Source organism: Tursiops truncatus, chromosome 5 (genome assembly GCF_011762595.2).
Source record: "Tursiops truncatus isolate mTurTru1 chromosome 5, mTurTru1.mat.Y, whole genome shotgun sequence".
In the NCBI taxonomy this organism is placed as follows: Eukaryota; Metazoa; Chordata; class Mammalia; order Artiodactyla; family Delphinidae; genus Tursiops; species Tursiops truncatus.
The window spans coordinates 3520187-3540543 of NC_047038.1; the positions used below are offsets into that span (position 1 = coordinate 3520187).

General features: G+C 49.9%; 1 protein-coding gene across 5 annotated transcripts in view; it reads left to right on the forward strand.

Annotated features, from left to right (window-relative positions):
• The window catches only part of AFAP1 (actin filament associated protein 1), a 153479-nt gene that overhangs the window by 54923 nt on the left and 78199 nt on the right, over nucleotides 1-20357 (forward strand). For 4 of the 5 annotated variants that reach the window (XM_033856657.2, XM_073804816.1, XM_033856656.2 and 1 more), the window contains 3 exons: nucleotides 1340-1468; nucleotides 4602-4699; nucleotides 15480-15588. In XM_033856657.2, the coding sequence (XP_033712548.1) occupies nucleotides 1342-1468; nucleotides 4602-4699; nucleotides 15480-15588 (334 nt within the window). In that variant the 5' untranslated portion in view covers nucleotides 1340-1341. Of the gene's footprint in view, nucleotides 1-1339; nucleotides 1469-1547; nucleotides 1618-4601; nucleotides 4700-15479; nucleotides 15589-20357 lie in introns of those variants that run through there. The other variant, XM_073804817.1, reaches the window with a different exon arrangement.

The following is a 20357-nucleotide window of genomic DNA, read 5'->3' on the forward strand; positions in this document are numbered from 1 at the left end:
ACACTGCTTTATGCACCAGGAGATCAGGTACCTCAGTGTCGTTCCTGATCTCATTGGAAAAGTCTCTGTTGAGAAGCTGTCATGTTCCTAGTGGTGGATACACGTGTTCAAAATTCTCTTTTCCCGCGGAAGCTCAAATTGTGTCATTGGCAACAAATGCTGTCATTGTTTACCTGGACGTGATAAGCTTACTTTGTTCATTTTTGAGAAAATGTCGCTCACATACTCAACTCTGAATAATCGCGGTTTGTCTATCATTTCTTCTTTGGTGCTGCATGAAAACAGTGGCTTAGTGTAACTCACAGCTCAGAAGGTTGTACACGTGCTTCTTCTCTAGACGACCGTGGCACTTGAGTCCGCAAGAGAAGTGTTTCATGCGTACTTCCCACCTCACCACACAGCACCTGACAGAGGTGTATCCTCCAGGGTTGAGATCTAATGAAAGCAATGACTTTTACTGCTTCATCAAAGACACTCTTAAGTGAAAGTAGCATTTTCAAACTTTTATTTATTTACTTATTTTTACTGCTAGTGTGTAAGTGAAGGATACAGTATAGCATAGTTTGGTGCCACTGCTTTGACTTGCGCTAAGATGCCAGAAGTTTAACCACCCCTTCATTTGCACCATTAGCGCAGGAAAAAGTGAGTCATGTCATATATTATGAAAGTAGTTTGACCTCGCGGACACCCTGAAAGGGCGTTGGCATCACTCAGAGGTTCACATCCTGGGGTAAAAATTGCTGACACCAGCCCCATGGTGCAGTCTTACGGGTGTCAGAGGGGAAGTCTGCTGTAATCCCAGAAAGAAAAGACATGATGGAAGTCAGGATCTGAACTTATATCGAGGTCCTCCCCGGCACCCAGCATCATGTGGTAACTGTAAGGCGCTCACAATCTTCCTGGGGAGGGAGCCCGCCCTGCAAAAGCACAGAGTTGGGTGTTGGGTTCCCACGTCCTGTAGTAGTTATCTGAAGACTCTTTGGCATTTTAAACCCCCGTCTCCTTCCTGACACTGACATTTAATATCATGCCGTTGACAGCAGATGATGCTGTCAGGCTCTTGGGTCGTGACTCCATCTGTTGGCAGTGTGGCTCTGGGGCTTCTCCCAGCCGAACACCTCTGCCTCAGAGCAGAAGTGATGGGGGAGCACATTTGTCTAGAAGATGATGCGTGAATCTTTTAGACGCCCCGGTTTCAGCTAACTTGTGTTTCCTGTTGGAAAACAATATTCAGCCATCAAGCTAAAAACGAAATACTTTGAGTAAAATTTAGCACTCCTGTTTTGACATTGCAGATTGGTGGGTCTCATAGAACCTTCCCTTTCTCCTTTGTCTTCAGCAATGGAAGAGTTAATCGTTGAACTTCGTCTCTTTCTTGAACTCCTGGACCATGAATATCTAACCTCAACTGTCAGGGAGAAAAAGGCAGTTATCACAGACATCCTGCTGAGGATACAGTCATCCAAAGGTACGTCTCATTCAAACCTCAAGTCTTTCTTCTTCCAGTCTCTTTTTGCCTCGAAGCCATCTTTAATTCTCATCTTTTCAGAACACATTCATGAATGAATGAATGTATTCATTCATCAAGTTGTCATCGAAGGCCTTACTACGTGCCAGGTACTGTGTTAGTCTCTGCGTTCAGAAAGATAAAGACCTTAAGGGGTCAGGCTTAAAGTAGGTGTGTTGGGCGGGTCCCTAAGAGCGCCCCAACACTGGGGGATTTGCTAGCAGGACTCAGCATGGAGTTGTACTTTCTCGTGCCTGGGATTCATCACACGGATAGTAAGGATTCAAGAAAAGATCATAAGGGGAAGAGACTCAGGCCAAGCCTGGAGGGGCCCATGTGCAGGCTACTCATGTCCCTTCTCCCACGAGGGTCACACAGGTCACAGTCTTCCCTCAGCAACAGAAACGCAGCGGCCTGTGTGCAAGGTTTCTCTTCAGGGAAGCTCACTGGAGACTCAGTGGCCGAGGACTTTACTGGGGGCGGGTCACATAGGCACCCTCCGCCTGGCACGTACCAAAAGCCCAGACACCCAGGAAGGCAGGTATATTAGTCAGGGTTCCCCAGAGAAAGAGAACCGAGAGGATAGAGGGATAGAGATGGAGATAAAGAGGAGATTTGTTGTGGGGGTCCGCTTCTGTGATTACAGAGACTCAGAAGTCCCACAGTCTGCCCTCTGCAAACTCGAGACTGAGGAAAGCCAGTTCTGTAGTTCAGTTCGAGTCCAAAGGCCTGAGCGTCAGGGAGACTGATGGTTCAAGTGCTGGCCAGAGCACTAAGAACGCCAGCGTCCGAGGGCAGGAGAAGATGGGCCACTTGGCTCAAGCAGAGAGAGTGCACCCGCCCTTCCTCGGCCTGTGTGTTCTGTTCAGGTCCTCAACAGGTTGGATGATGTCCACCCACACTGGGGAGGACCATCCCCTTTTGAGTTCTGCAACGCAAATGCTAATCTCTTCCAGAAACATTCTCACAGATACACCCAGAAATAACGTTCTGCCAGCTCTCTGAGCATCCCTGAGCCTGGTCAGGTTGGCACACAGAATTCGCCATCACAGCAGGTGTTTGGCGTGAGGTCATGTTGTTTGCCCAGACAGTCGAGGCAGAGTAGACCAACCTTATCGATTAGGGAATGGTGGGAACACTTCTGAAAGCCACATTCCCAGATGCCAGCCCTGGTAAGGACAGCAGCCTCAGGCCTGCCGTGTTAACTCTTCTGTGCACAGTGGGTAAGACAGAATAGCAGGGAGAGGGCATCAGTGTTAAGAGAGCACCCAAGAGGAGTGTCCAAACCAGTTTAGTGAGAGGGAGAGTGGGGAGGGGGGCGGCGGGGGGCAGTTCTTGGAGGGTGTGGTGTTAGAATCCTGACGGCTGGGTAGCAGACACCTGGATGAGACGTAGAGGTTTATTGTAAGCAGCTTCACTGAGATATAATTCACATACCGTGCACTTCACCCATCTGAATGTACAATTCGTTGATTTTTAGCCTACGAAGCCATGATTTGACACAGTTAGATTTGCGTTCCAGAAAGCTCACCTTGTCAGTCTGGGCAGTGGGTTCAAAGATCTGGCTGCAGATTGAATGAGAGCTATGTGAGGCCCCGGGTGGATGGTGGGACCAATCCCTGAGGGTAGGAGTGCAGGATGAGGACCATGTCTGAGGGGCAGTAGGATAGATAGAGACAGTGACAGAGATAGAGATGAAGATAAAGACGGAGATGAAAGTTCGCTTTGAAATGATGTTGCCACTTCCCTGCCTGGACCCTTTCAGTATCTTCCGTTGCCTGTGGCTGAACCCCAGGCCCCTATGACGTGTGGTCACGCCTGTCTACTGTACAGTCAAAGGGGCTTTGCTTTCTGTCTCTGCCTGTTCAGTCTGTGACCTCGAGCAGGTTACTTAATCCCTTCAGCCTCCTCACCTGTAAGAAGGGCGGACAGTAGCACCCACCTCGGAGGGATGCTGTACGGATCGACGAGATCATATAAAACATTTCCAAGCAGGGCCTGACGCACGGCAGACGCTCAGCAGCTATTGGCTGCTATTTCCTCCTGTTGAGTTTACTGGTAGAAGGAGCATTTCTTGCGACCTCCTCTCCTCTGCGTACACCTGTTTCCCAGCCAGGAGTTTGGGAACACTGCAGTTTGGGCCTCCTGCCTCCGGCGTTGCCGTTTGCTTTCTCGTGATTTCCCTTCCGCTCTTGCTCTGCCCAATGAGTTTCGACCCCTTTTCTCTCCAGGCTTTGTTCTGGATGTTATTGTCCAATTCATTGATTTGTCTCTTCGGCTCTTTAATTTGCTTAAAACTCAGCCACTGATTGTTTGATGGTAGAGTTTCCATTTGTTCTTTTTCTTTCTTTCTTCTCTTTTTTTTATTGTTTCCAGGCCTCTGCCAAAATTCCAGTCTTGCTGTCGCTTCCGCAGGTCAGGGTCTTTGTCTTTTCCCAGCCTGCAGCGTCGTGCTTGACCCATCATAGGTGGTCATTGTTGAGCAGTTATTTTTCTAGATCTAGAACGGTGAGTCCTTGGCATGTAAATAACACTGTGCCCAGATTAAAGTAGCTTCCTCCTCTTTCCTGCCTTCACTGGTACAGTGCTCGCCACGGTTTCTGAGAGTCTGTTGTGAAAATGATGCCCTGAGGGTATGAGCTTATTATCAGCCTTGTCAACAATAAGCGTGTCTGTTACAGCATCGGACCTTAGGAGGGTCCTTGACGCAGATTTACTGATTCCCAGGAAAGCGTCTGCCCCCTTAGCACGTGGGTAACATCTACACTAACCTGAGCGGACGTTCAGGAGAGGCCGCTCGCCTTTGAGAGGCTGCCTGGCCTTGGAAAGGATGTCGACTTTGGTGCCTGCTCCGTCATTTCTGCCTGTCCGTGTTCCAATTAAGTACTTCAGCCTTTCGTTCCAGCACAGATCCTTCCCCTGTAGAATGGAGAAGAAGAATACTCACCTCACAGGATTGTTGTAAAGGCTTAGAGAAAATAAAGACGTATTTGCCATGTATTCAGTAGGGGCCAAGGAGGGGATAGCCGCCAGCAGTTGCCACCTTTCTCTTCCTTCTTCTCCTCATCCAGTTCTGTGGTTTTGGTTGGTACAGGTTTTGAAGTGAAAGATCATGCTGCGAAGCCAGAGACCCCCAACAGCCTGCCGGCCCCTCCCCAGATGCCTCTGCCAGAGATCCCGCAGCCGTGGCTGGTGAGTTCAAGTCCCACCATCACAAGAATCACCAGATGTTTTTGTTACTTTGGTTCCAGGGGCAGGTGATAAAAGCCCAGTTCTGGAAGAAAGGAGGCCACGTGTTGCCCAAGGCGCTCCTCTGAGTGTGTGTTTTGGATGCTAGTAATGGCTAAGTGGGAGGCTGCAGATGTGCCTTCCCTTAGGAGGCTGATGGCTCTCTGAAAATCGCTGGAGCTACAGGTCCATGGAAATCTGGTGTTAACTTGGATTTTAAAAAACTCAGATGATTTAGCAGGCAAGATAATGACAGCAGAGCCTAGGGACTTGCCCCTCCTTCTGGGTTAACTCTGAATTTGAATACCTTAGCCTGAAACTTTAACGCTCATGCTTCTTCTGGGATTAAATATTCTTTTCTTCCCCCCAAGAAGAAAAATATGTACATGGTCCAGGAATGTGTGTTTTATTTGATTTTCTGCATTCACAATTGGTTTTGGAGTTCTTTTACTGTTTTTGCAATCTGGGGATACTCACCTATGCCGTTCTTCACGGACCATTCGGCTTTTTCTGCCTTTTGCTATTTTCTAATTTGCTTACTCAGGGAAATTAGGCTTTTATTCAAAATCAGAGCAAAATCAGTTACTTAGCAACTCTCTTCTTAACATTTGCTTTCTCTATGAATCATCTGATTTTCTCTCTACCAGGAAAGGAACTGCAGGAAAGCAGGGCCCCATCTCATTTGTTTCTGTTCTGCCTGGGCCCCAGCACATGGCTGATGTCCAGCGAGGACTCAGTAATTATCATTGTAAAGGAGATAGAAGGAAATCAGTGCTTACTGGGTCCCTGCCACCTGTCACAGATCATGTTTGCTCTTTTTTTCACTTATAATTTCATTTAATCCTTACAACCTGACCTCAGGGAACCCCTAAAATCCCCCTAAACATGTGAATAGTGTGTATTTCCATTTTCCAGAAAAGGAAGTGTGGGTCCAGTGAAGATGTGACTGCTCAAGGGCAGTAGGAAAGGCAAAAATACAGTTTTTTGTAACGTATTCTTTGGATTTCAAATCCAGCCTTTTCTCAGCAATACTATTTGGGGAGGTATGGCAGCAACGCCGATGCCAGCGTGACTCGCCGACGGGAGAAGGTTTTCTTAGGAACCTAAGCCTGTTCCCGAGCTGGGCTCTGGGGAGGCCGCGGGGTCCAGGGTGTGGATGGGAGCACGGTTCCTGCGTCCAGGCACCAGCTCTGACACTTCCTGTGTGAGTTCAGACTGCGGCTTTCACGTCTCTGTGCCTGAGACGCCGCATTCTGAAACGAGTGTGATAATAGTGCCCACTTAGTGCGATTCTTGTGGCGATGAAAAGAGTTGATGGGCCTCCAGTGCTTGGAATAGATACCTCGCGTCTGTTAAGCCCCGTGCGAGAGCCGGCTCTTGCTTTGTGGGGCTGTGCTTCTCAGACTTCCGGGGAGCGTGTTAAAAATGGACATTCTGATATGCTGGTAACGTGAATTATATTTTAGATATATTGAGTTAAAGAAGATGTATTAATAAGACCAATTTCATCCGTTTCTATGGCTACTAGAAAAATTTAACGTACATATGTAGCTCACATATGTAGCTTGCTTTATTTTTCTTTTGTTTTATACATTTAATCTTTCCACTGTGGAAAGCATATTGAATATATGATTTTTATATGCTGTTTTTATTTTTTTAACATTATGTATTTTTCCTTTATAAACTTATTTTTAATAATTGTTTTCCTTTTTTAAGGAATTCTTCCTGTTTCTTGTAGAAACTGTGACTCAATTATAGCTCTTTTTCATTGTCTCATTTGATGTTTTTAGATATAATACAGAATCGTAGTATTAATCCTGTTTACTGATACATTGTTTCTCTACAAGATAAAGAACGAGATGTGAGAAATCGGTGGTTCGTGAAGCTCCTGGTCTTTGTGCTCTGGTTTACTTGTATTTTTCTTTCTAAACTGACTTCATGATCTGTCTCAATACGCTGTGTCTCGTACTTCATCAGCACAATGCAGGTTGGGAAAGGTGTTTCAAGACTGAAGGTGAAATGCAGACCTCTCGAAGCAGCCGGAACAGTAGTGGTGGTTATAGGAATGTCATGGACTGCTCTTTAGTGGCGCCCAGCCGGCCTGGACTAAAATGCTTGTCTTTGATGTGCCAGGCCAGGGGGGTGAATCTCAGTTTCAATGCCAGTTTCAAACAGAGTACTCATTGGATGGTCAACATTTTGTACCATTTTTGACGGTTGAATAGTCAATCCCTTTCTATGGATTTTTCCTCGGATGCAGTTTATTCTTCATCCACTATTTTCTCTCCCTCTTCTCTCCTTGTCTCCTGCCCATCTTCTTTGGCTGCAGCGTGGCAAACTGCTGTGGTTTTAAGGTGGACGAGAAGCCGTCCTACCAGTGGAGTCGGAACTGGTAGCTGGTTAATTAAAAATGTTGGTTCAAGTGAGGAATTCTAAAAGGGTATCATGTGCTTTAAACATTTCCGATTTAAACCAATCATTTTTGAGTAGGAGTTTGACCAGTGGGTAATTCCTCCCTACTGGTGCCCGACATGGGTGTCAAGAGAGTTTTCCAAACTCAGCCTCTAAGCCAATGCTGTTTCTTGATATAAAACTCCTAAGACCTTGATGTAGGGCCAAGAGCTGCATCCTTTGAGTGTGGGGCTACGGGTTGTCTTTTCTGTATAATCCGTACCTGTGATACAGGACTAACAATTCCCAGTTTTTGTTTCCTTACGGTGGAGTTAAATTCCGACACTTGCGAAACGATCTGGTCTTCAGAGTCCCAGAAATTTACCAGGGCCGCCTTTCGTAGCTGACGTGACCACTCCTAACTGAATAACTGGGTCTTTTCTTTTCTTGCAGCTTGTCTTGACTGAACCTTCCTAAGGCATCTCAGAGAATCGTCAGCTCTCCTCTTGCACTTGTTTTTTCACTGATTTATTTATGTAGTAGCTAACCAAATAGAGTAAACTAAATAGTCATAAGCGTAAGGATGTAAAGAACAAAGCTGACTGTTGGCGGTGGTGCAGACTCAGCCGATGGCGCTGTTTCGTAGGCGCTCGGAGAGGAGCCCGTTGGCCACGAAGGGTCAGCATTTTGTGGATACCCGTCAGGGCGTTTTACGGACAGAATGAAGAACGTCTGTCAGCTCAGTGAGTCAGTGAAGTGGAGAGGGGTTAAGACAGCTCTGCTGTATTTTCCTGGTAGTTTATCAGGGAATTCGTCATTCAGCAAGTAAGCCTGTCTTTCAGTAAGTTGCCTTTGATGAGGTGGCTTTTGTCCAGTTGGTCACTCGCTGCTGGCAATGCTGGTAGTGGACAAGAAGTGGGATTGGGTAGGAGGCTACGCCAGGCAGAGGGCGTACCGCAAATTAAGGCACAGACCCGAGAAAGACCCCGACGGACTAGAGCATTACAGGCCCCTCTGCGCGGCTGAATAATAGGATTTGGATGAGTCTTCCGCGGATGAGGCCGGAACACGCCGCAGGGGTTAAACCTCGAGGGGCCCGTGGGCCTGCAGAGCAGTTTGGGATGGTCCTCAAGGCAACTATGAATGACCGAAGGATTTGTTTTTAGTGTAAGACTTAGGATGCTCCAACCGGGTACTATTTCTTACTCATTTGAACCACGATTGCATTTTTTACTCTTTCATGGCATGTATTGAAGGAATACTGCCTTTTATCACAGCTCTGTGTGTTACAATCTCCGAGAAATGAGTCCGCTTCTATCTTTTTATCCCTTTTAGTGCCGAACAGTGCTCTATGCAGTTATTGTTAACTATCTCTTGACATCCTTTTTTTTTTCTGGACCCTCGAGAGGCTGGGCAGGAGGGTGGGGTCACACTGGCCGCTTTCCCGAGTACGCTCGGCACCCTTCACCCCCCATTTCGGGCCTGGCGCACCCCTGGCTGAGGGCCCTCACCCGGCTCTCTGCGGCGCTCTCAGGCATCAGCGCTCCCCTCTTGCTGGCTGACACCCAGGTGGGCCCCCCACACAGGTGTGGCAGAGACTGGACAGGTCTCTGTGCCCCGGTTGGCTGGTGAATTACACTCAGGTGGTAGCAGTAAAAGAAAAAAAAAGGGGTCCAGTGGATCTCTAAAATGTGTCCATTTTGCATAACTGAAACTTTATACCCGCTGATCAGCAGTGCCTCATTTTGACATTCTCTTAATTAAACTAAACTTTAACCTTTTGAGGATGATGCCTGTTTCTCTCCTCCTTTGTGTTCCTCATATGACAAAGCAGAAGATGCCGACGGCCGCTCAAGGTCAGGAGCCACATCAAAAAGTCCGTCTTGTAACGTTGATGACGCTTCTGTACAGGAAGGGAATCGTGCGTGTTTCTGTTTTGCTCTTGGAGTCAATGCGGCTGCAGCCCAGGGTCCTGGGCGAACCGGCGACCCCTTCAGTGTGGCCGGTGGAGCTCGGGCCGGGCGGCGCGAGTGTGGGTGTGCGCTCCGTGGAATTCAGAACTTCCCTTGACCTTTGAGAGCGAGGTACAGTGTGCAGCGTGTTTACAGACCCATCCGCCTCCCTTGCTTTCCAGGGGAGATTGGAGCAGGCCAAAATATGCATATGCATAATGGAAACATTTCCGGGAAGGGCTGTGCTTCCCGACAGATTGTGGGTTTTGTTTCACACCGAGAGCTGTGCAGCTATCAAAGGGACGGTACTGAGTTAGCATGCAGCCCGTGCTGAGGGAGCATTTGCGAAGGCGGCCGGTTCATCCGGAAATGGGTCCCATCTGTGTTGACATTGGCCGCCAGGCCCCACCGCCCAGCCCACCAGCCGGCTCTGATCCAGACAGTCGGGAATTGTGCTTCCTGCCCTCCCCTCCTCCGCTTAGGGGAACAGTGGGTCTACGGGACAGGGAGACTTCAGACCTTCCTGGCTGAGAGAAGAGAGCAGGGAGACCCCTTTGGGGGCTGTATATGCTCTGTATGATATCCCATCAAGGCATTTTCTAGAAATATCTTTATTTGATCATTTAAACGGCAGACAGTTTAGATGTGTTTAGATGGGGTAGAAGACGCAATTTAGTGTTTTGCTATTTTAAGGCTAGACCTGATGTAAATGTGATGCCTTATTATATCAGCAGATAGCAGCAAGGTCGTTTTTTTAAAAATATTTATTTATTTATTTAGGCTGCGCCAGGTCTTAGTTGCGGCATGCGAGATCTTTAGTTGCAGCATGCGGGATGTTTAGTTGCAGCGTGTGGACTTCTTAGTTTCAGCATGTGGACTCTTAGTTGCAGCACACAGACTCCTTAGTTGCGGCATGCATGAGGGATCTAGTTCCCCGACTAAGGATCGAACCCAGACCCCTTGCACTGGGAGTGCAGAGTCTTACCCACTGCACCAGGGAAGTCCCAGGTCATTTTTTTATTGTGGTAAAATACACATAACACAGACTTTACCATTTTAACCACTTGTAAGTGTCCGGTTTCGTGGTGTAAAGTGCGTACGTTGTTGTGCAACCATTGCCACGACCCGTCTCCACAACGTTTCATCTTCCAAACTGAAGCTCTGTCCGCAGTACGCAATGCCTCGCACCCCCCCAGCCCCTGGTAGCCAGCATCCTACTTCCTGTCTCTAGGAAACAATGATGTTTTGGTCCCAGCCCTTACCGCCTGCCTGCTGATGGCATTTTATCCTTCCTAAAGTGCTTTCACAGCATCTTCATTATCTCTATTTGACAGATGGGATTATGAGATTCTTTGAGATTGACTGACAAAATCAGGTATTTTGTCAGTTGCAGAGTTTCGACTAAAGCCCGAGATTTAAAACAACAAAACCATCCCGGAGAAGTCAGATGTGATCCTTTTCGTGGCTGTGAACCATCCTGTTCCTTTTCTCCTTGTCTTTCGATCGCAGAGTTTAGTGTCACGTCTCACTCCCGTGGCGTCTTCATCTTGGATTTATTCCGTGTCCCATTGCCACTGCTGTTGCACTGTCCTGCCTTCCCTGTGGGAGCCCGCCTCCGGGTAGAGAAGGAAGGGAAGAACATGTGCCCCATGGGCTCTCATTCTTAGTCATGTATAAATAAAACTTGAGAAAATATGTGTGAATAATTTCCCAGTGTTTACTCAAGTGCTGTTGGAATGCAAATTGAATAGTGATCAGAATGGAAGGGGGTGTCATTTGGATAAAAACTTTCATTTTGCCAAGAAGAGTATCTGCTGAAAATTCTTGACGTTAGGATTGAAACCATGTTTTGCACTTGAGGCCATCAGCTTTTGTTACCTGTTGACAATCCCTCCCTCCCGTCCTCGGGAAGCTTAGGTGATGCTGTGGAGTGCTGCTGCCGTATCTCTCAGCCAGAAAGGGCTTTGCCGGCACGCGGCGGAGCTAGAGCGGGAGCCCTCCCTGTCTTCTGTCAGATCATATCGTTTTTAGCTGCTACTCTTAACAGATTTTAATCACTGTAACCAGAAAGATAGAATCTGGATGTATCACTGTATGTACAGAATTAAAGTCAGAAAGTGATTCCAAATTCTAGGCTGGTGTTTTTCTCTGCTAAAATTAGGTCTCAAGTTCATTGGTGTGTCTGGTGCAAAGGACTGAGTGATTAATGGGGGCCGGAGGAGGGGAAGGTGGGGGGCAGCAGCAGAGAGGAGAGGGAGGAAGGGCAGAGTGGGCATGGAGGTAGAGCCGGTGTGGACGTGCCTTCCTCAGGAACGCACGGATCCCGCCGTGCTGCGGGAGCCGGGAGCATCGGGTTGGATCCAGTGGCCTTGGTGGGTTGCACGTTCCTTCCCTGCATCCTGTCTGGCTCGGCCGCCGCAGCAGTAAGTGCTCGTCTGTGCCCACCCGGCCGACTCCTGGCTTCTCCAGTAAGCAGCTCTGCAGCACGGGGGTGCTGGGCAGGGTCTTGCATCCCCCTCAGTTTCCTCGTTTGTAAAATCAGAATCAGAATACCAATCTCTCAGCGTTGTTTTCTCAACAAGAGAAAAAATATATAAAGTGTTCCAGAACAATGCGTGACACACGGAAGGCAGACCGTAAACAGTCATTATTTTGTTGGAATAATAGCAATGACAATCATTGTATTTATGCCATATAATTATATCTTAATATTTATTATTATTAATGGAAAAAATTTTCTATGAGGCTTTTCCTTAAAGTAGCAAAGACAAATATTGTGTTGGCCAAAAAGTTCGTTTGGGTTACGTGAACGAACTTTTTTGGCCAACCCAATACTAATGGGCTTTTCTTTCCAAAAAGGTAGAAATTAAATTATGGCCAATACTGTGAGCCAAGCAAGCCTGTCGACTATATTCCTATCCAGTTGTAAGTGTTGGTCTTCTCTGATAAGACGCTGACACCTTAAAAGAGAAATTTACAATGCCTAAGGCAGATAAGATTTCCTGAAAAAAAAAGTCACATTCATGTAAGCATTCATTCGTGGGAGAAATATTTCAGTGAATTTAAAGGTTATCTAGTAACCGGTACCATGCCGTTTCTACTTTCCTGTCTAGGGCGCAGCACAGATCAGTCGTTCCTTGAGGAAAACAGTTTCTCATCCTTCTTTGTCAGTATCTGAGAAGGCTGTGAGGGTTAGACTTGAGTCCCGTATTCTGTGAGCATGTGTCTTCTGAGAGCCAGTCCAGGAAGACTCTGGTGACCAGTGCCAGACGGTGCCGAGCTTTGTGCGTGGACTGGGTCTCTTCTAGCATTGAAGGGAAGCTGTCAGATCCAAAGTGGAGTGGCGTCACGTGGGTGTGTAGCCTTGCCGTCAGAAGGTACATTTGAGTACGTGCTCTGGCCAGAGATGACAGTGTCATCAATCAGGTAGCGAGGACCCAAAGTCAACTCTCACTACAGTTTAGAAATGTGTAAAGTTGGCTTTGTTGACTGATGACCTGCAACCTTATAAGGATACTACAGTTGGAATCTTAGAGCCGGGATGGACATCAGAGGTTATATGATCCCACGCCCTCATGTACAGGGAGGAGATTGGTACCCAGATACAGAGGAAGGCTGCATAAACAAGGCCGAGGCTGGAGCTAGGCCTGCCACGTGCCAAGTATTGGAACTTTGGTCTTCTTCACCCTACACGCTAGTGTCCTGCCTGTGCTCTGGTTTCCATGACCCCCTTTGGAAACTTGCCTTCCTCATTTTGTACTGTTTAAAATTCCTGTGAATTGTGATTTCAGCGAATTCTGACCTACTGGGAAGGATCTGACAGAAGTTTTTCCTCTGAAAGCAATGGTGCTAAATAGCGGTTCTGATCCACCCATGGCCTCTGTTCTCTTCCATTCTCAGTGACATCTTTCCTATTCGTTTATAGGATATAGGTGGTGTGAACTAGTTAGGAAAGGGAAAACATTTTTTCTGTCTCTCCCTCATTTGCCCTTTAACAAACCATCAGACCTCTGTCTGGAACCCGTGTGGCAGAATTTCAAGGGCAAATGGCATTTGGGAGTGGAGTGTGAGATCCTTTTTGGAGAAAGAGAGTGCTTCTCTATAAGTATTATTATTTGAGGGGTATTACTTCAAATGAAAGTCATTTTTTTCCCTGATTTTAAAAACAATATTATGTAGAAAATGCAAGCTATATGGATTTGCATGAAAAATCAGTAACCTTGTGTTAACATTTTGGTGAGTGACCTGCCCTTGTATAGATGTGAGTGTAAGCGCAGCTCTGATAGAAAGGCTAATAGTGTACCTGTTTTCTTTCACTTGGGAGTATCTAGTAGAGATTTTTCAAGTAAATGACTGCAGATGTGCACTGTCCTTTTACATGTCTGCACCTGGCTGTGTCAGGATACCTAAGCATTCTTCTCTCAGGGAATGTTTAGATTGTTTTTAACTTGGGAGGGAAAACCTTTTATTGAACATCCTTATATGTTTTTGCTTGTTTGACCAGTTGACCTTCCTGGCATATATTTCTAGAAGTGGAATCGTGGATTTAAGGGCATATGTATCGAGTGGTTGTGTGGAAAGCACGACCACCAGCAGGGTCTGAAAGTCTGCTAAGTCCATCAGCTGAGAGTCAGCGCCTGCCTTACACACCTTTGCAGCACTAGGAAGGGGCCTGTGCTAGTTCGTGAACACTTGTTCGATCCAGCCACTTGTAATGCTTTTCTAGAAACGTGAATAATCCGACTGTTTCAGCATGCTAAGGGGAAGCTGAAACACCCTCATTTCATGAGGGAATCAAACAGCCCCCTTCCAAAAGCACCACGCGGAGGCTTTAACCCTGGCCTGGACTCCTGTTCAGACCTCACCCGGGGAGGACAGTGTGTCAGGTTACATTGTAGGCACCACCTCTCCCCTCCAGATGATAGGAGTGGATGCGGTCCAGCGTGAGAGCACAGGGTGATGGCGGGCGGGCCTCAGCCCGGGGAGGGGAGTGCAAGGGGATAACTGCCTTCGAGGACGGGGAGGAACGCTGCGCAGATGACCTGGAGTCAGTTATCTTCCTTCATCTGGCGAGAGGAAGGAGTGGGTTGAGCGCACAGCGGCGATTAGTCATTCGCAGAGGACTTCTTGGCTCCAGACTTGAGTTACAGGAAAAGTGGTGGAGTTTCACATTCTGTGGAGCATTGTTCTTGGAAACTGCACTTGGTCGGTCCTCAGTTTGGGGCCTCTGTTCTCTTCCACTCTCAGCGACATCTTTCCCATTAGCTTATAGGATATAGGTGGTGTGAACTAGTTAGGAAAGGGAAAGAGAGCGAGAAACAGAGACTATGAATATGAAAAAGCTCTTTACTGGACAGACCTGGTGCTCGAGAACCCCAGCTGGTCGTGGACAGTGTCTGATCTTGAGCACGAGGTTTTGGACTCGGAGCCTCACTTCCCATATCTGTAAAACATCGGGTGATGGAATATCGACCGTGAAGGGTCCCTGGGTGGATGACTGATGTAGCTTGTAACCGGTGCAGAGGCTGCAGAGGACAGTGCCAGGCAGATAGCAGGCGTTTGGAGGATGTTGGCTTTCGTGCCCTTCACCTGTTTCTGTTGACCTAAGGACCAGTGAGGGATGGAACGAGCAGATCCCATACGTGTTCACGGGAAGAAGAGGTGGGTCTGCTTTCGAGTCCTCAGGGACTTCTGAGGGAGTGGTGCTTCAGCCGGTCTTGCTTGAATCTGGGTGGTCCTGAGCCTGCCAGCTCTCCATGCTCTGAAGTTACGGCTTCAAAATCAGGGTGCCTCCGTCTCAGAGTCTGTCAGATTCCTTCTCCAGAGAATAATTTCCAGTTCCTTTTAGAGGTGGGCTCATAGGTGATTTCCTCTTCTCTTTTTTGAGAAGTTTCCCTGGCACACAGGAGGAATGTGGTGAGATTGTGTGGACAAACGTACTCACGTGTTCAGTCGCTGTGTCCCTGGTGCTTGCCCTGTGATGAGCATGGGTGGACCTGAGCCGTCTCTGTGCCCCTCGGGGGTCTCCAGTGTAGGACGCAGGCTGTGAAGGGGAAAGTCAGCTTGGGCATCTGGGAGGGCGGTGGCGTGGGGAGAGTGGGGGAGAGACGCCTGTCTCTGCTCTGGGGGAGGGGTCTGCGAGGGCCAGCGCGCGTCTGGTGACAGCCGGCAGGTCGTGTGGATCGAGTGGCGTGGACAGGGCCAGGCTGAGGGTGGCCGTGAGCGGGCGGGCAGCGCAGATCCCGCCAAGAGCCGAACGTTGGGAGCTCTTTGGACGATGTTCTTTTTCTCCAGAGACTTTACAAAGGAGGGAGGAAAATGCCCATCAACACCTGTTAGGTGCAGACCCAGAATTTCCCCCTAACGATCATGCTCTGTTGTTTCTTCCTTTCTTCGCTCAGCCGCCTGACAGCGGGCCACCACCGCTACCGACATCCTCTCTCCCGGAAGGCTACTACGAGGAGGCCGTGCCGCTGAGTCCCGGGAAGGCTCCGGAATACATCACCTCAAGTGAGTGGCCCCCCGACCTGCCGGGCTGTTGGGGAGCCCTCCCGCTTTTCGGGTGAAGGGGGGTAGGGGCATTACACAACACCATGGAAATGTGGACTTCAGGAAATTCTGAACCCAAGGAGAGGGGGCTACAGAAAGGGTTTCGAAAAGTCTAAGGTGTCCACCAAGTACCTTCGGTAATTTCAGATTGTTGTCTTTCTTGTGACTCAGATTTCTTGTGAAATCTTGCTGCTGTGGGAGCATGCGTCAGCCAGTGAAACGTGTTCCCTGTGGTCAGAAGAGAATGACTTTCTGAGGCATGTTTTCATGGGGTCCCTCCCCGCCGCCTTGACCAGGGCACGTCCCTCTTAGGCTGCATTCATGGTGCCTCCGAGAAAGCGTGTCTGTAAAATAAACACAGCAAGCAGGCGTCTCCTCGTAGCTGTTTGTTTGTTTTCCATTTATTTTTTACTGGAGCGTAGTTGAATCACAATGTTGTGTTAATTCCTGCTGTACAGCAAAGTGACTCCGTTGTACGTATATATACATCCTTTTTCCTATTCTTTTCCATTAGGGTTTATCCCAGGGTACTGAACCTAGTTCCCTGTGCTGTACAGTAGGACCTTGTTGTTTATCCGTCCTGTATACACCGGTTTCCATCTACTAATCACAAAACCCCACTGCAGCCCTCCCCCACCCCCCCTCCCCCTTGGCAACCACCGGTCTGTTCTCTACGTCCCTGTTTCTGTTTCACAGACAGGTTCATCTGTGTCCTGTTTTAGATTCTACATGTAAGTGATGTCACATGGTGTTTGTCTTTCTCTCTCTGACTTACTTCAGTTAGTATGATCATCTCTAGTTGCTGCAAACGGCATTATTTTGCCCTTTTTGATGGCCGAGTCATATTCCACTGCGTGTATGCACCACATCTCCTTTACCCATTCATCTGTCGACGGACATTTAGGTTGTTTCCTGTTTCTTTTTTTGTTCCCCATTCATCCAGGTTTTACAAGAATGCTTTGGCCTACGTTAGGGCCGTCGTGACACGATCGTTAGCTGCCTGCCGGCGCTCAGAAGTGCCCCTTAGTAGGCAGCCGGCCTTCACAGGCACAGAAGGGCGGTGGCGTTGAGCACCTGTTGTAACTACCTCTGGAGTTTGTTTTTAGATCCTTGCCTTTGCTTTTGCTCCCGATACTCTGGCAGCAGGCAGCGTGCTTTGTCTCGCCATGCGGCAGATGTGGCATATCTGAGCGTGCTGCCTTAGGGAATCCAGCTTGCCTTTCCTGTAAAACATGCGTAAAATGGGGAGTGAAGGCGTGATCTGCTCGTGTCACGGAGAGGCCTCCGTGTGTCCGCATCTTGTGTCCCGTTCTCCCACCTCCTCCCTCTGCTCACGGAAGCGCTCTCCGTTGTCGCCGTCGGCCTGTCCCCTGAAGTCTCTGCTTCGTGCAGACTTGGAGTTTTCTGATCTTTCTTTCCCCTGGCAGCAAACAAGCAGGGCCATTTCAGCAAAGCGGAATCTAACTTGATCGTTCCAGGAAATACCCCAGGATGTTTTCTGACCGTGAAGGGGGACACACAGAAGCCAGGCGAGCGGGACCTTAGGCCCTGGAGGGCAGTGGCCTTTCCCGCTCTCTTGTGCCTGTTTGCTCTGGAGCAGGCCGACACAGCCTCGGCCCAGCATCAGTAGAGACTTGAGGGCCTCTTAGTGAATTCTGAATGAGAGAAGGGACAGTTCTGACAAGGAGGCTGTGAAATACTGGGTTTTGAGATCCGAATATTAAATATTTAAATTTCTCTTTCATTTTAGAACCATTTGGGAAAAATGCATTCAAGTAATTTCTAAGTGTCCACTGTTTCAGAAGATAGTAAATTAATGAGAAAACACGAAAAATTAAACGGCTTGATATAATTCAAAACTTCAGTGGATTCCTCTCTTTCTGAAAACAATGAATAAAGGAAAAACAGTTGCTGATGAGGGTGTTTCCCACCGTTGGGAACGTTGGGTCCCAGCCTTCTCCCACCTTCCTTGTCCCGCTCCAACATACTTTCAAGACTAGAGACCGAGAGTAATTCTGTTTGACTTGCAGGGACCTTTGGTCGTCTTTGGTCCGAGAAGGCCCACGCGACCGGTGTGTCGTGTCCTTAACTGCTGAGGTTGGGCCCCTTTGGTTGAGCTAAGCCCAGAGGGAGGGCCATGGAAGGACTGCTGCCTGGGGAGGGACAGTGGGTCCGCAGTGCCAGCACTTCGCTCAGACATCTGTGCCTGAGCCTCGGCTGCCGGCCAGGACCCTCCGCGTGGGGAGCCGTGGCAGGGGTCTGCGGCCGGGTCGGGCCAGGGTCGCGCCGCCTTCGCTTACGCATGGGTTTCTGGCCGCTTTGTCGAGCCCTGAGTCAGGCCCGGTTTACTGGAGAAGCAGAACCACGTCGTGGGGCAGGGGCGTGTTGTAGACGCGAGACCCTGTGGGGTCGTGGGAACCGGGGCAGACGCGTGCTGGGGGGCCGGCCGGCATCAAGGGGAGCTGCACGAGGCCCGGGGGCGAGGAAGGATGCTGGGAACCCCCCTGCCTCTCACTCCCCGACGCGGGGCCCCGTGCGGGAGGCCGGACCGCGGCTCCGTGGAGCCGCACGCGCCTGGCCAGGACCCAGAGGCGGCCGGGCAGGGGACCCTGCGGGAGCGCCGACGAGGAAGGCCTGCAGCCCAGCACTCGCGAGCGCAAGCTGCAGCGCCTGGCACCCTCCCGATGTCCAGGTTGCTCACAGACTTCTCTTGTGGCCAGTCCTAGCCCAGAAGCACCCAGCAAAGGGAGTCTGGGGGGATGCGTCCCAGCCTTGCCGAGGGGATACGGCGTAAGAGCACCACCACTGCTCCTGGGTCGGCTTGACACCCACGCACCTCTCTACCCGCAGTGGATGTGCAAGCGAAGACGGGGGCAGAGTGGTGGTTCAGTGTAACACGGTTCAACTGTGACTGGTGTGACGGAAACGCCCCGACTCCCCAGAGGGTATGACATCCTCTGTCCACTTTGGGGTGACCTCGTTCTCTTCTGGCCAAGTCACACTCTCCCCTTTGGGAGCCTGCCACTAGAAGGTGAAGCCAGGGTCAACTGCTGTTAGCACTTCTCTGTTAGATGGTAGGGGACGTGAGAGGGGAAGAAAAGGACTCGATTATACGTACACAGTTAGAGCCCTATCAGAATATGGACAAGAACCTCGTAAAGGGCTCAGTCCTCACTTCCACAAACGGTCCATGGTCCTCGCTGGTATTTATAACATCCTGCATGTCCCCTTTGCCTTCAGCAAGCACCTTGGTTGATGGTCCAGTACAGTGGCTTGGCTTTCCTTCCTGAAAGGCCTGGGCTCCAGCAGGACTACCTGTACTGGACCGTGGCAGTGTCCCGCTGACTCGAGTGCCAAGGACGTCCCAGGGATCTGCTGGACCTGGACGTGCTCTTCTCCCCATGTGTGGTCACAGCTTCTTGGTGGGCGGGACCAGTCACCCAGTCACTGCAGGGACCCCTAGTTTGTCTGTTGTCTCCACTTCTCGGCCAGTGGAGCCATCGCTGTGTCCCTTAGAGGGGACATTCTGCCCCTAGAGAGAAAGACCTGTGCGCAGCAGAGCCAAAATTTCCAGGAACGGAAGCAGAATTTTAGTGAGCGGATGCCTAGGGGTGATAGTGAGTGGAGTCACTACCGTTTCACCCCTGGGTTCCCAGACCTGTGCTCGGAGATATTCTGGAAGATCCCACCCCCAGCCCCACAGGTGTGACCAGTCAGGCCGGGCCTGAAACGGAATATTCCGAAGGGACTGCGCTGGTCTCTGCTGCGTCGGCTGCTTCAGGGTGACGAAGACAAGGCGAGGCCAGTGAGCTTCGTGAGCACAAACCCATTGCCGTCAACTTCAGTTGCTGTAAAATGAGTTCCGGGGTCAGAAGCAAGGCTTCCAGCCCACGGATGACGCTTCCTGCAGGAGCGTCGTGGGCAGCGGGTTTACTTTATCCCCTCCAGTGGGAATAAAGCGCTGCCCTTCCATGGTGCACGTGGTCCAGGCATAACCTGTGAGTAGGCGGCTGGCTGACAGCCCAGGGAACAGTGTCGTGTGCAGGCAGGACACTCACAAGTGCCAGGAGTCGGATGGCCCTTGTTGAGAGGAAGTCCATGTTGCCGAGTTCCATGTGTCACCTCCGCCCCGACACCAGCTGCCTGTGCAGGAGTCCATTCGCACAAGAAGTCTGGGCAAAGCAGCTCACTGACGTCTATGTAGTGGGTCGTGTGGTTGCCTGCTGGTGATTCTGGCGAGGCTGCCCCTTGCTAAGCATCCACCCGACGTGCAGGTGCTCACCTCGGGAGCCCTACTCACAGCCCCTTCCGCAGACCTCCTTGCTGCCAGTCCCTCTCGAGTCTTGACCGTCCGAGCAAATGCCAGGCGTGCCCACGAACCAGTGCGGAGAGAATAGGGGCACAGGCTTCCGAGCCACTTGCTTACGCCCCTCGCTTACGTCTTCAGGGCCTGATGGAGCCCAGTGGACACACGCCTGCTTCAATGTGATGCCACGTTCTCCTCAGTGGGTTGGATGACCCGGAGCCCTTGCGGGGCAGCTCAGGTTGATGGTAACCTGGTGCTCCGCGATCAGGCGTTTAGACTGTACTAGGGCGGCGGCGGCGCGCCCAAGGCCATCTCTCAAAATGAAGTGGTTCTCAGCAGAGGCTGCCAACGCTGCGCCCCGAGATCCTGCGGGTCGGCACTGAGCTTCACCTGTGAGAGCCTGCCAAAGGCTTCTGTTTCCAGT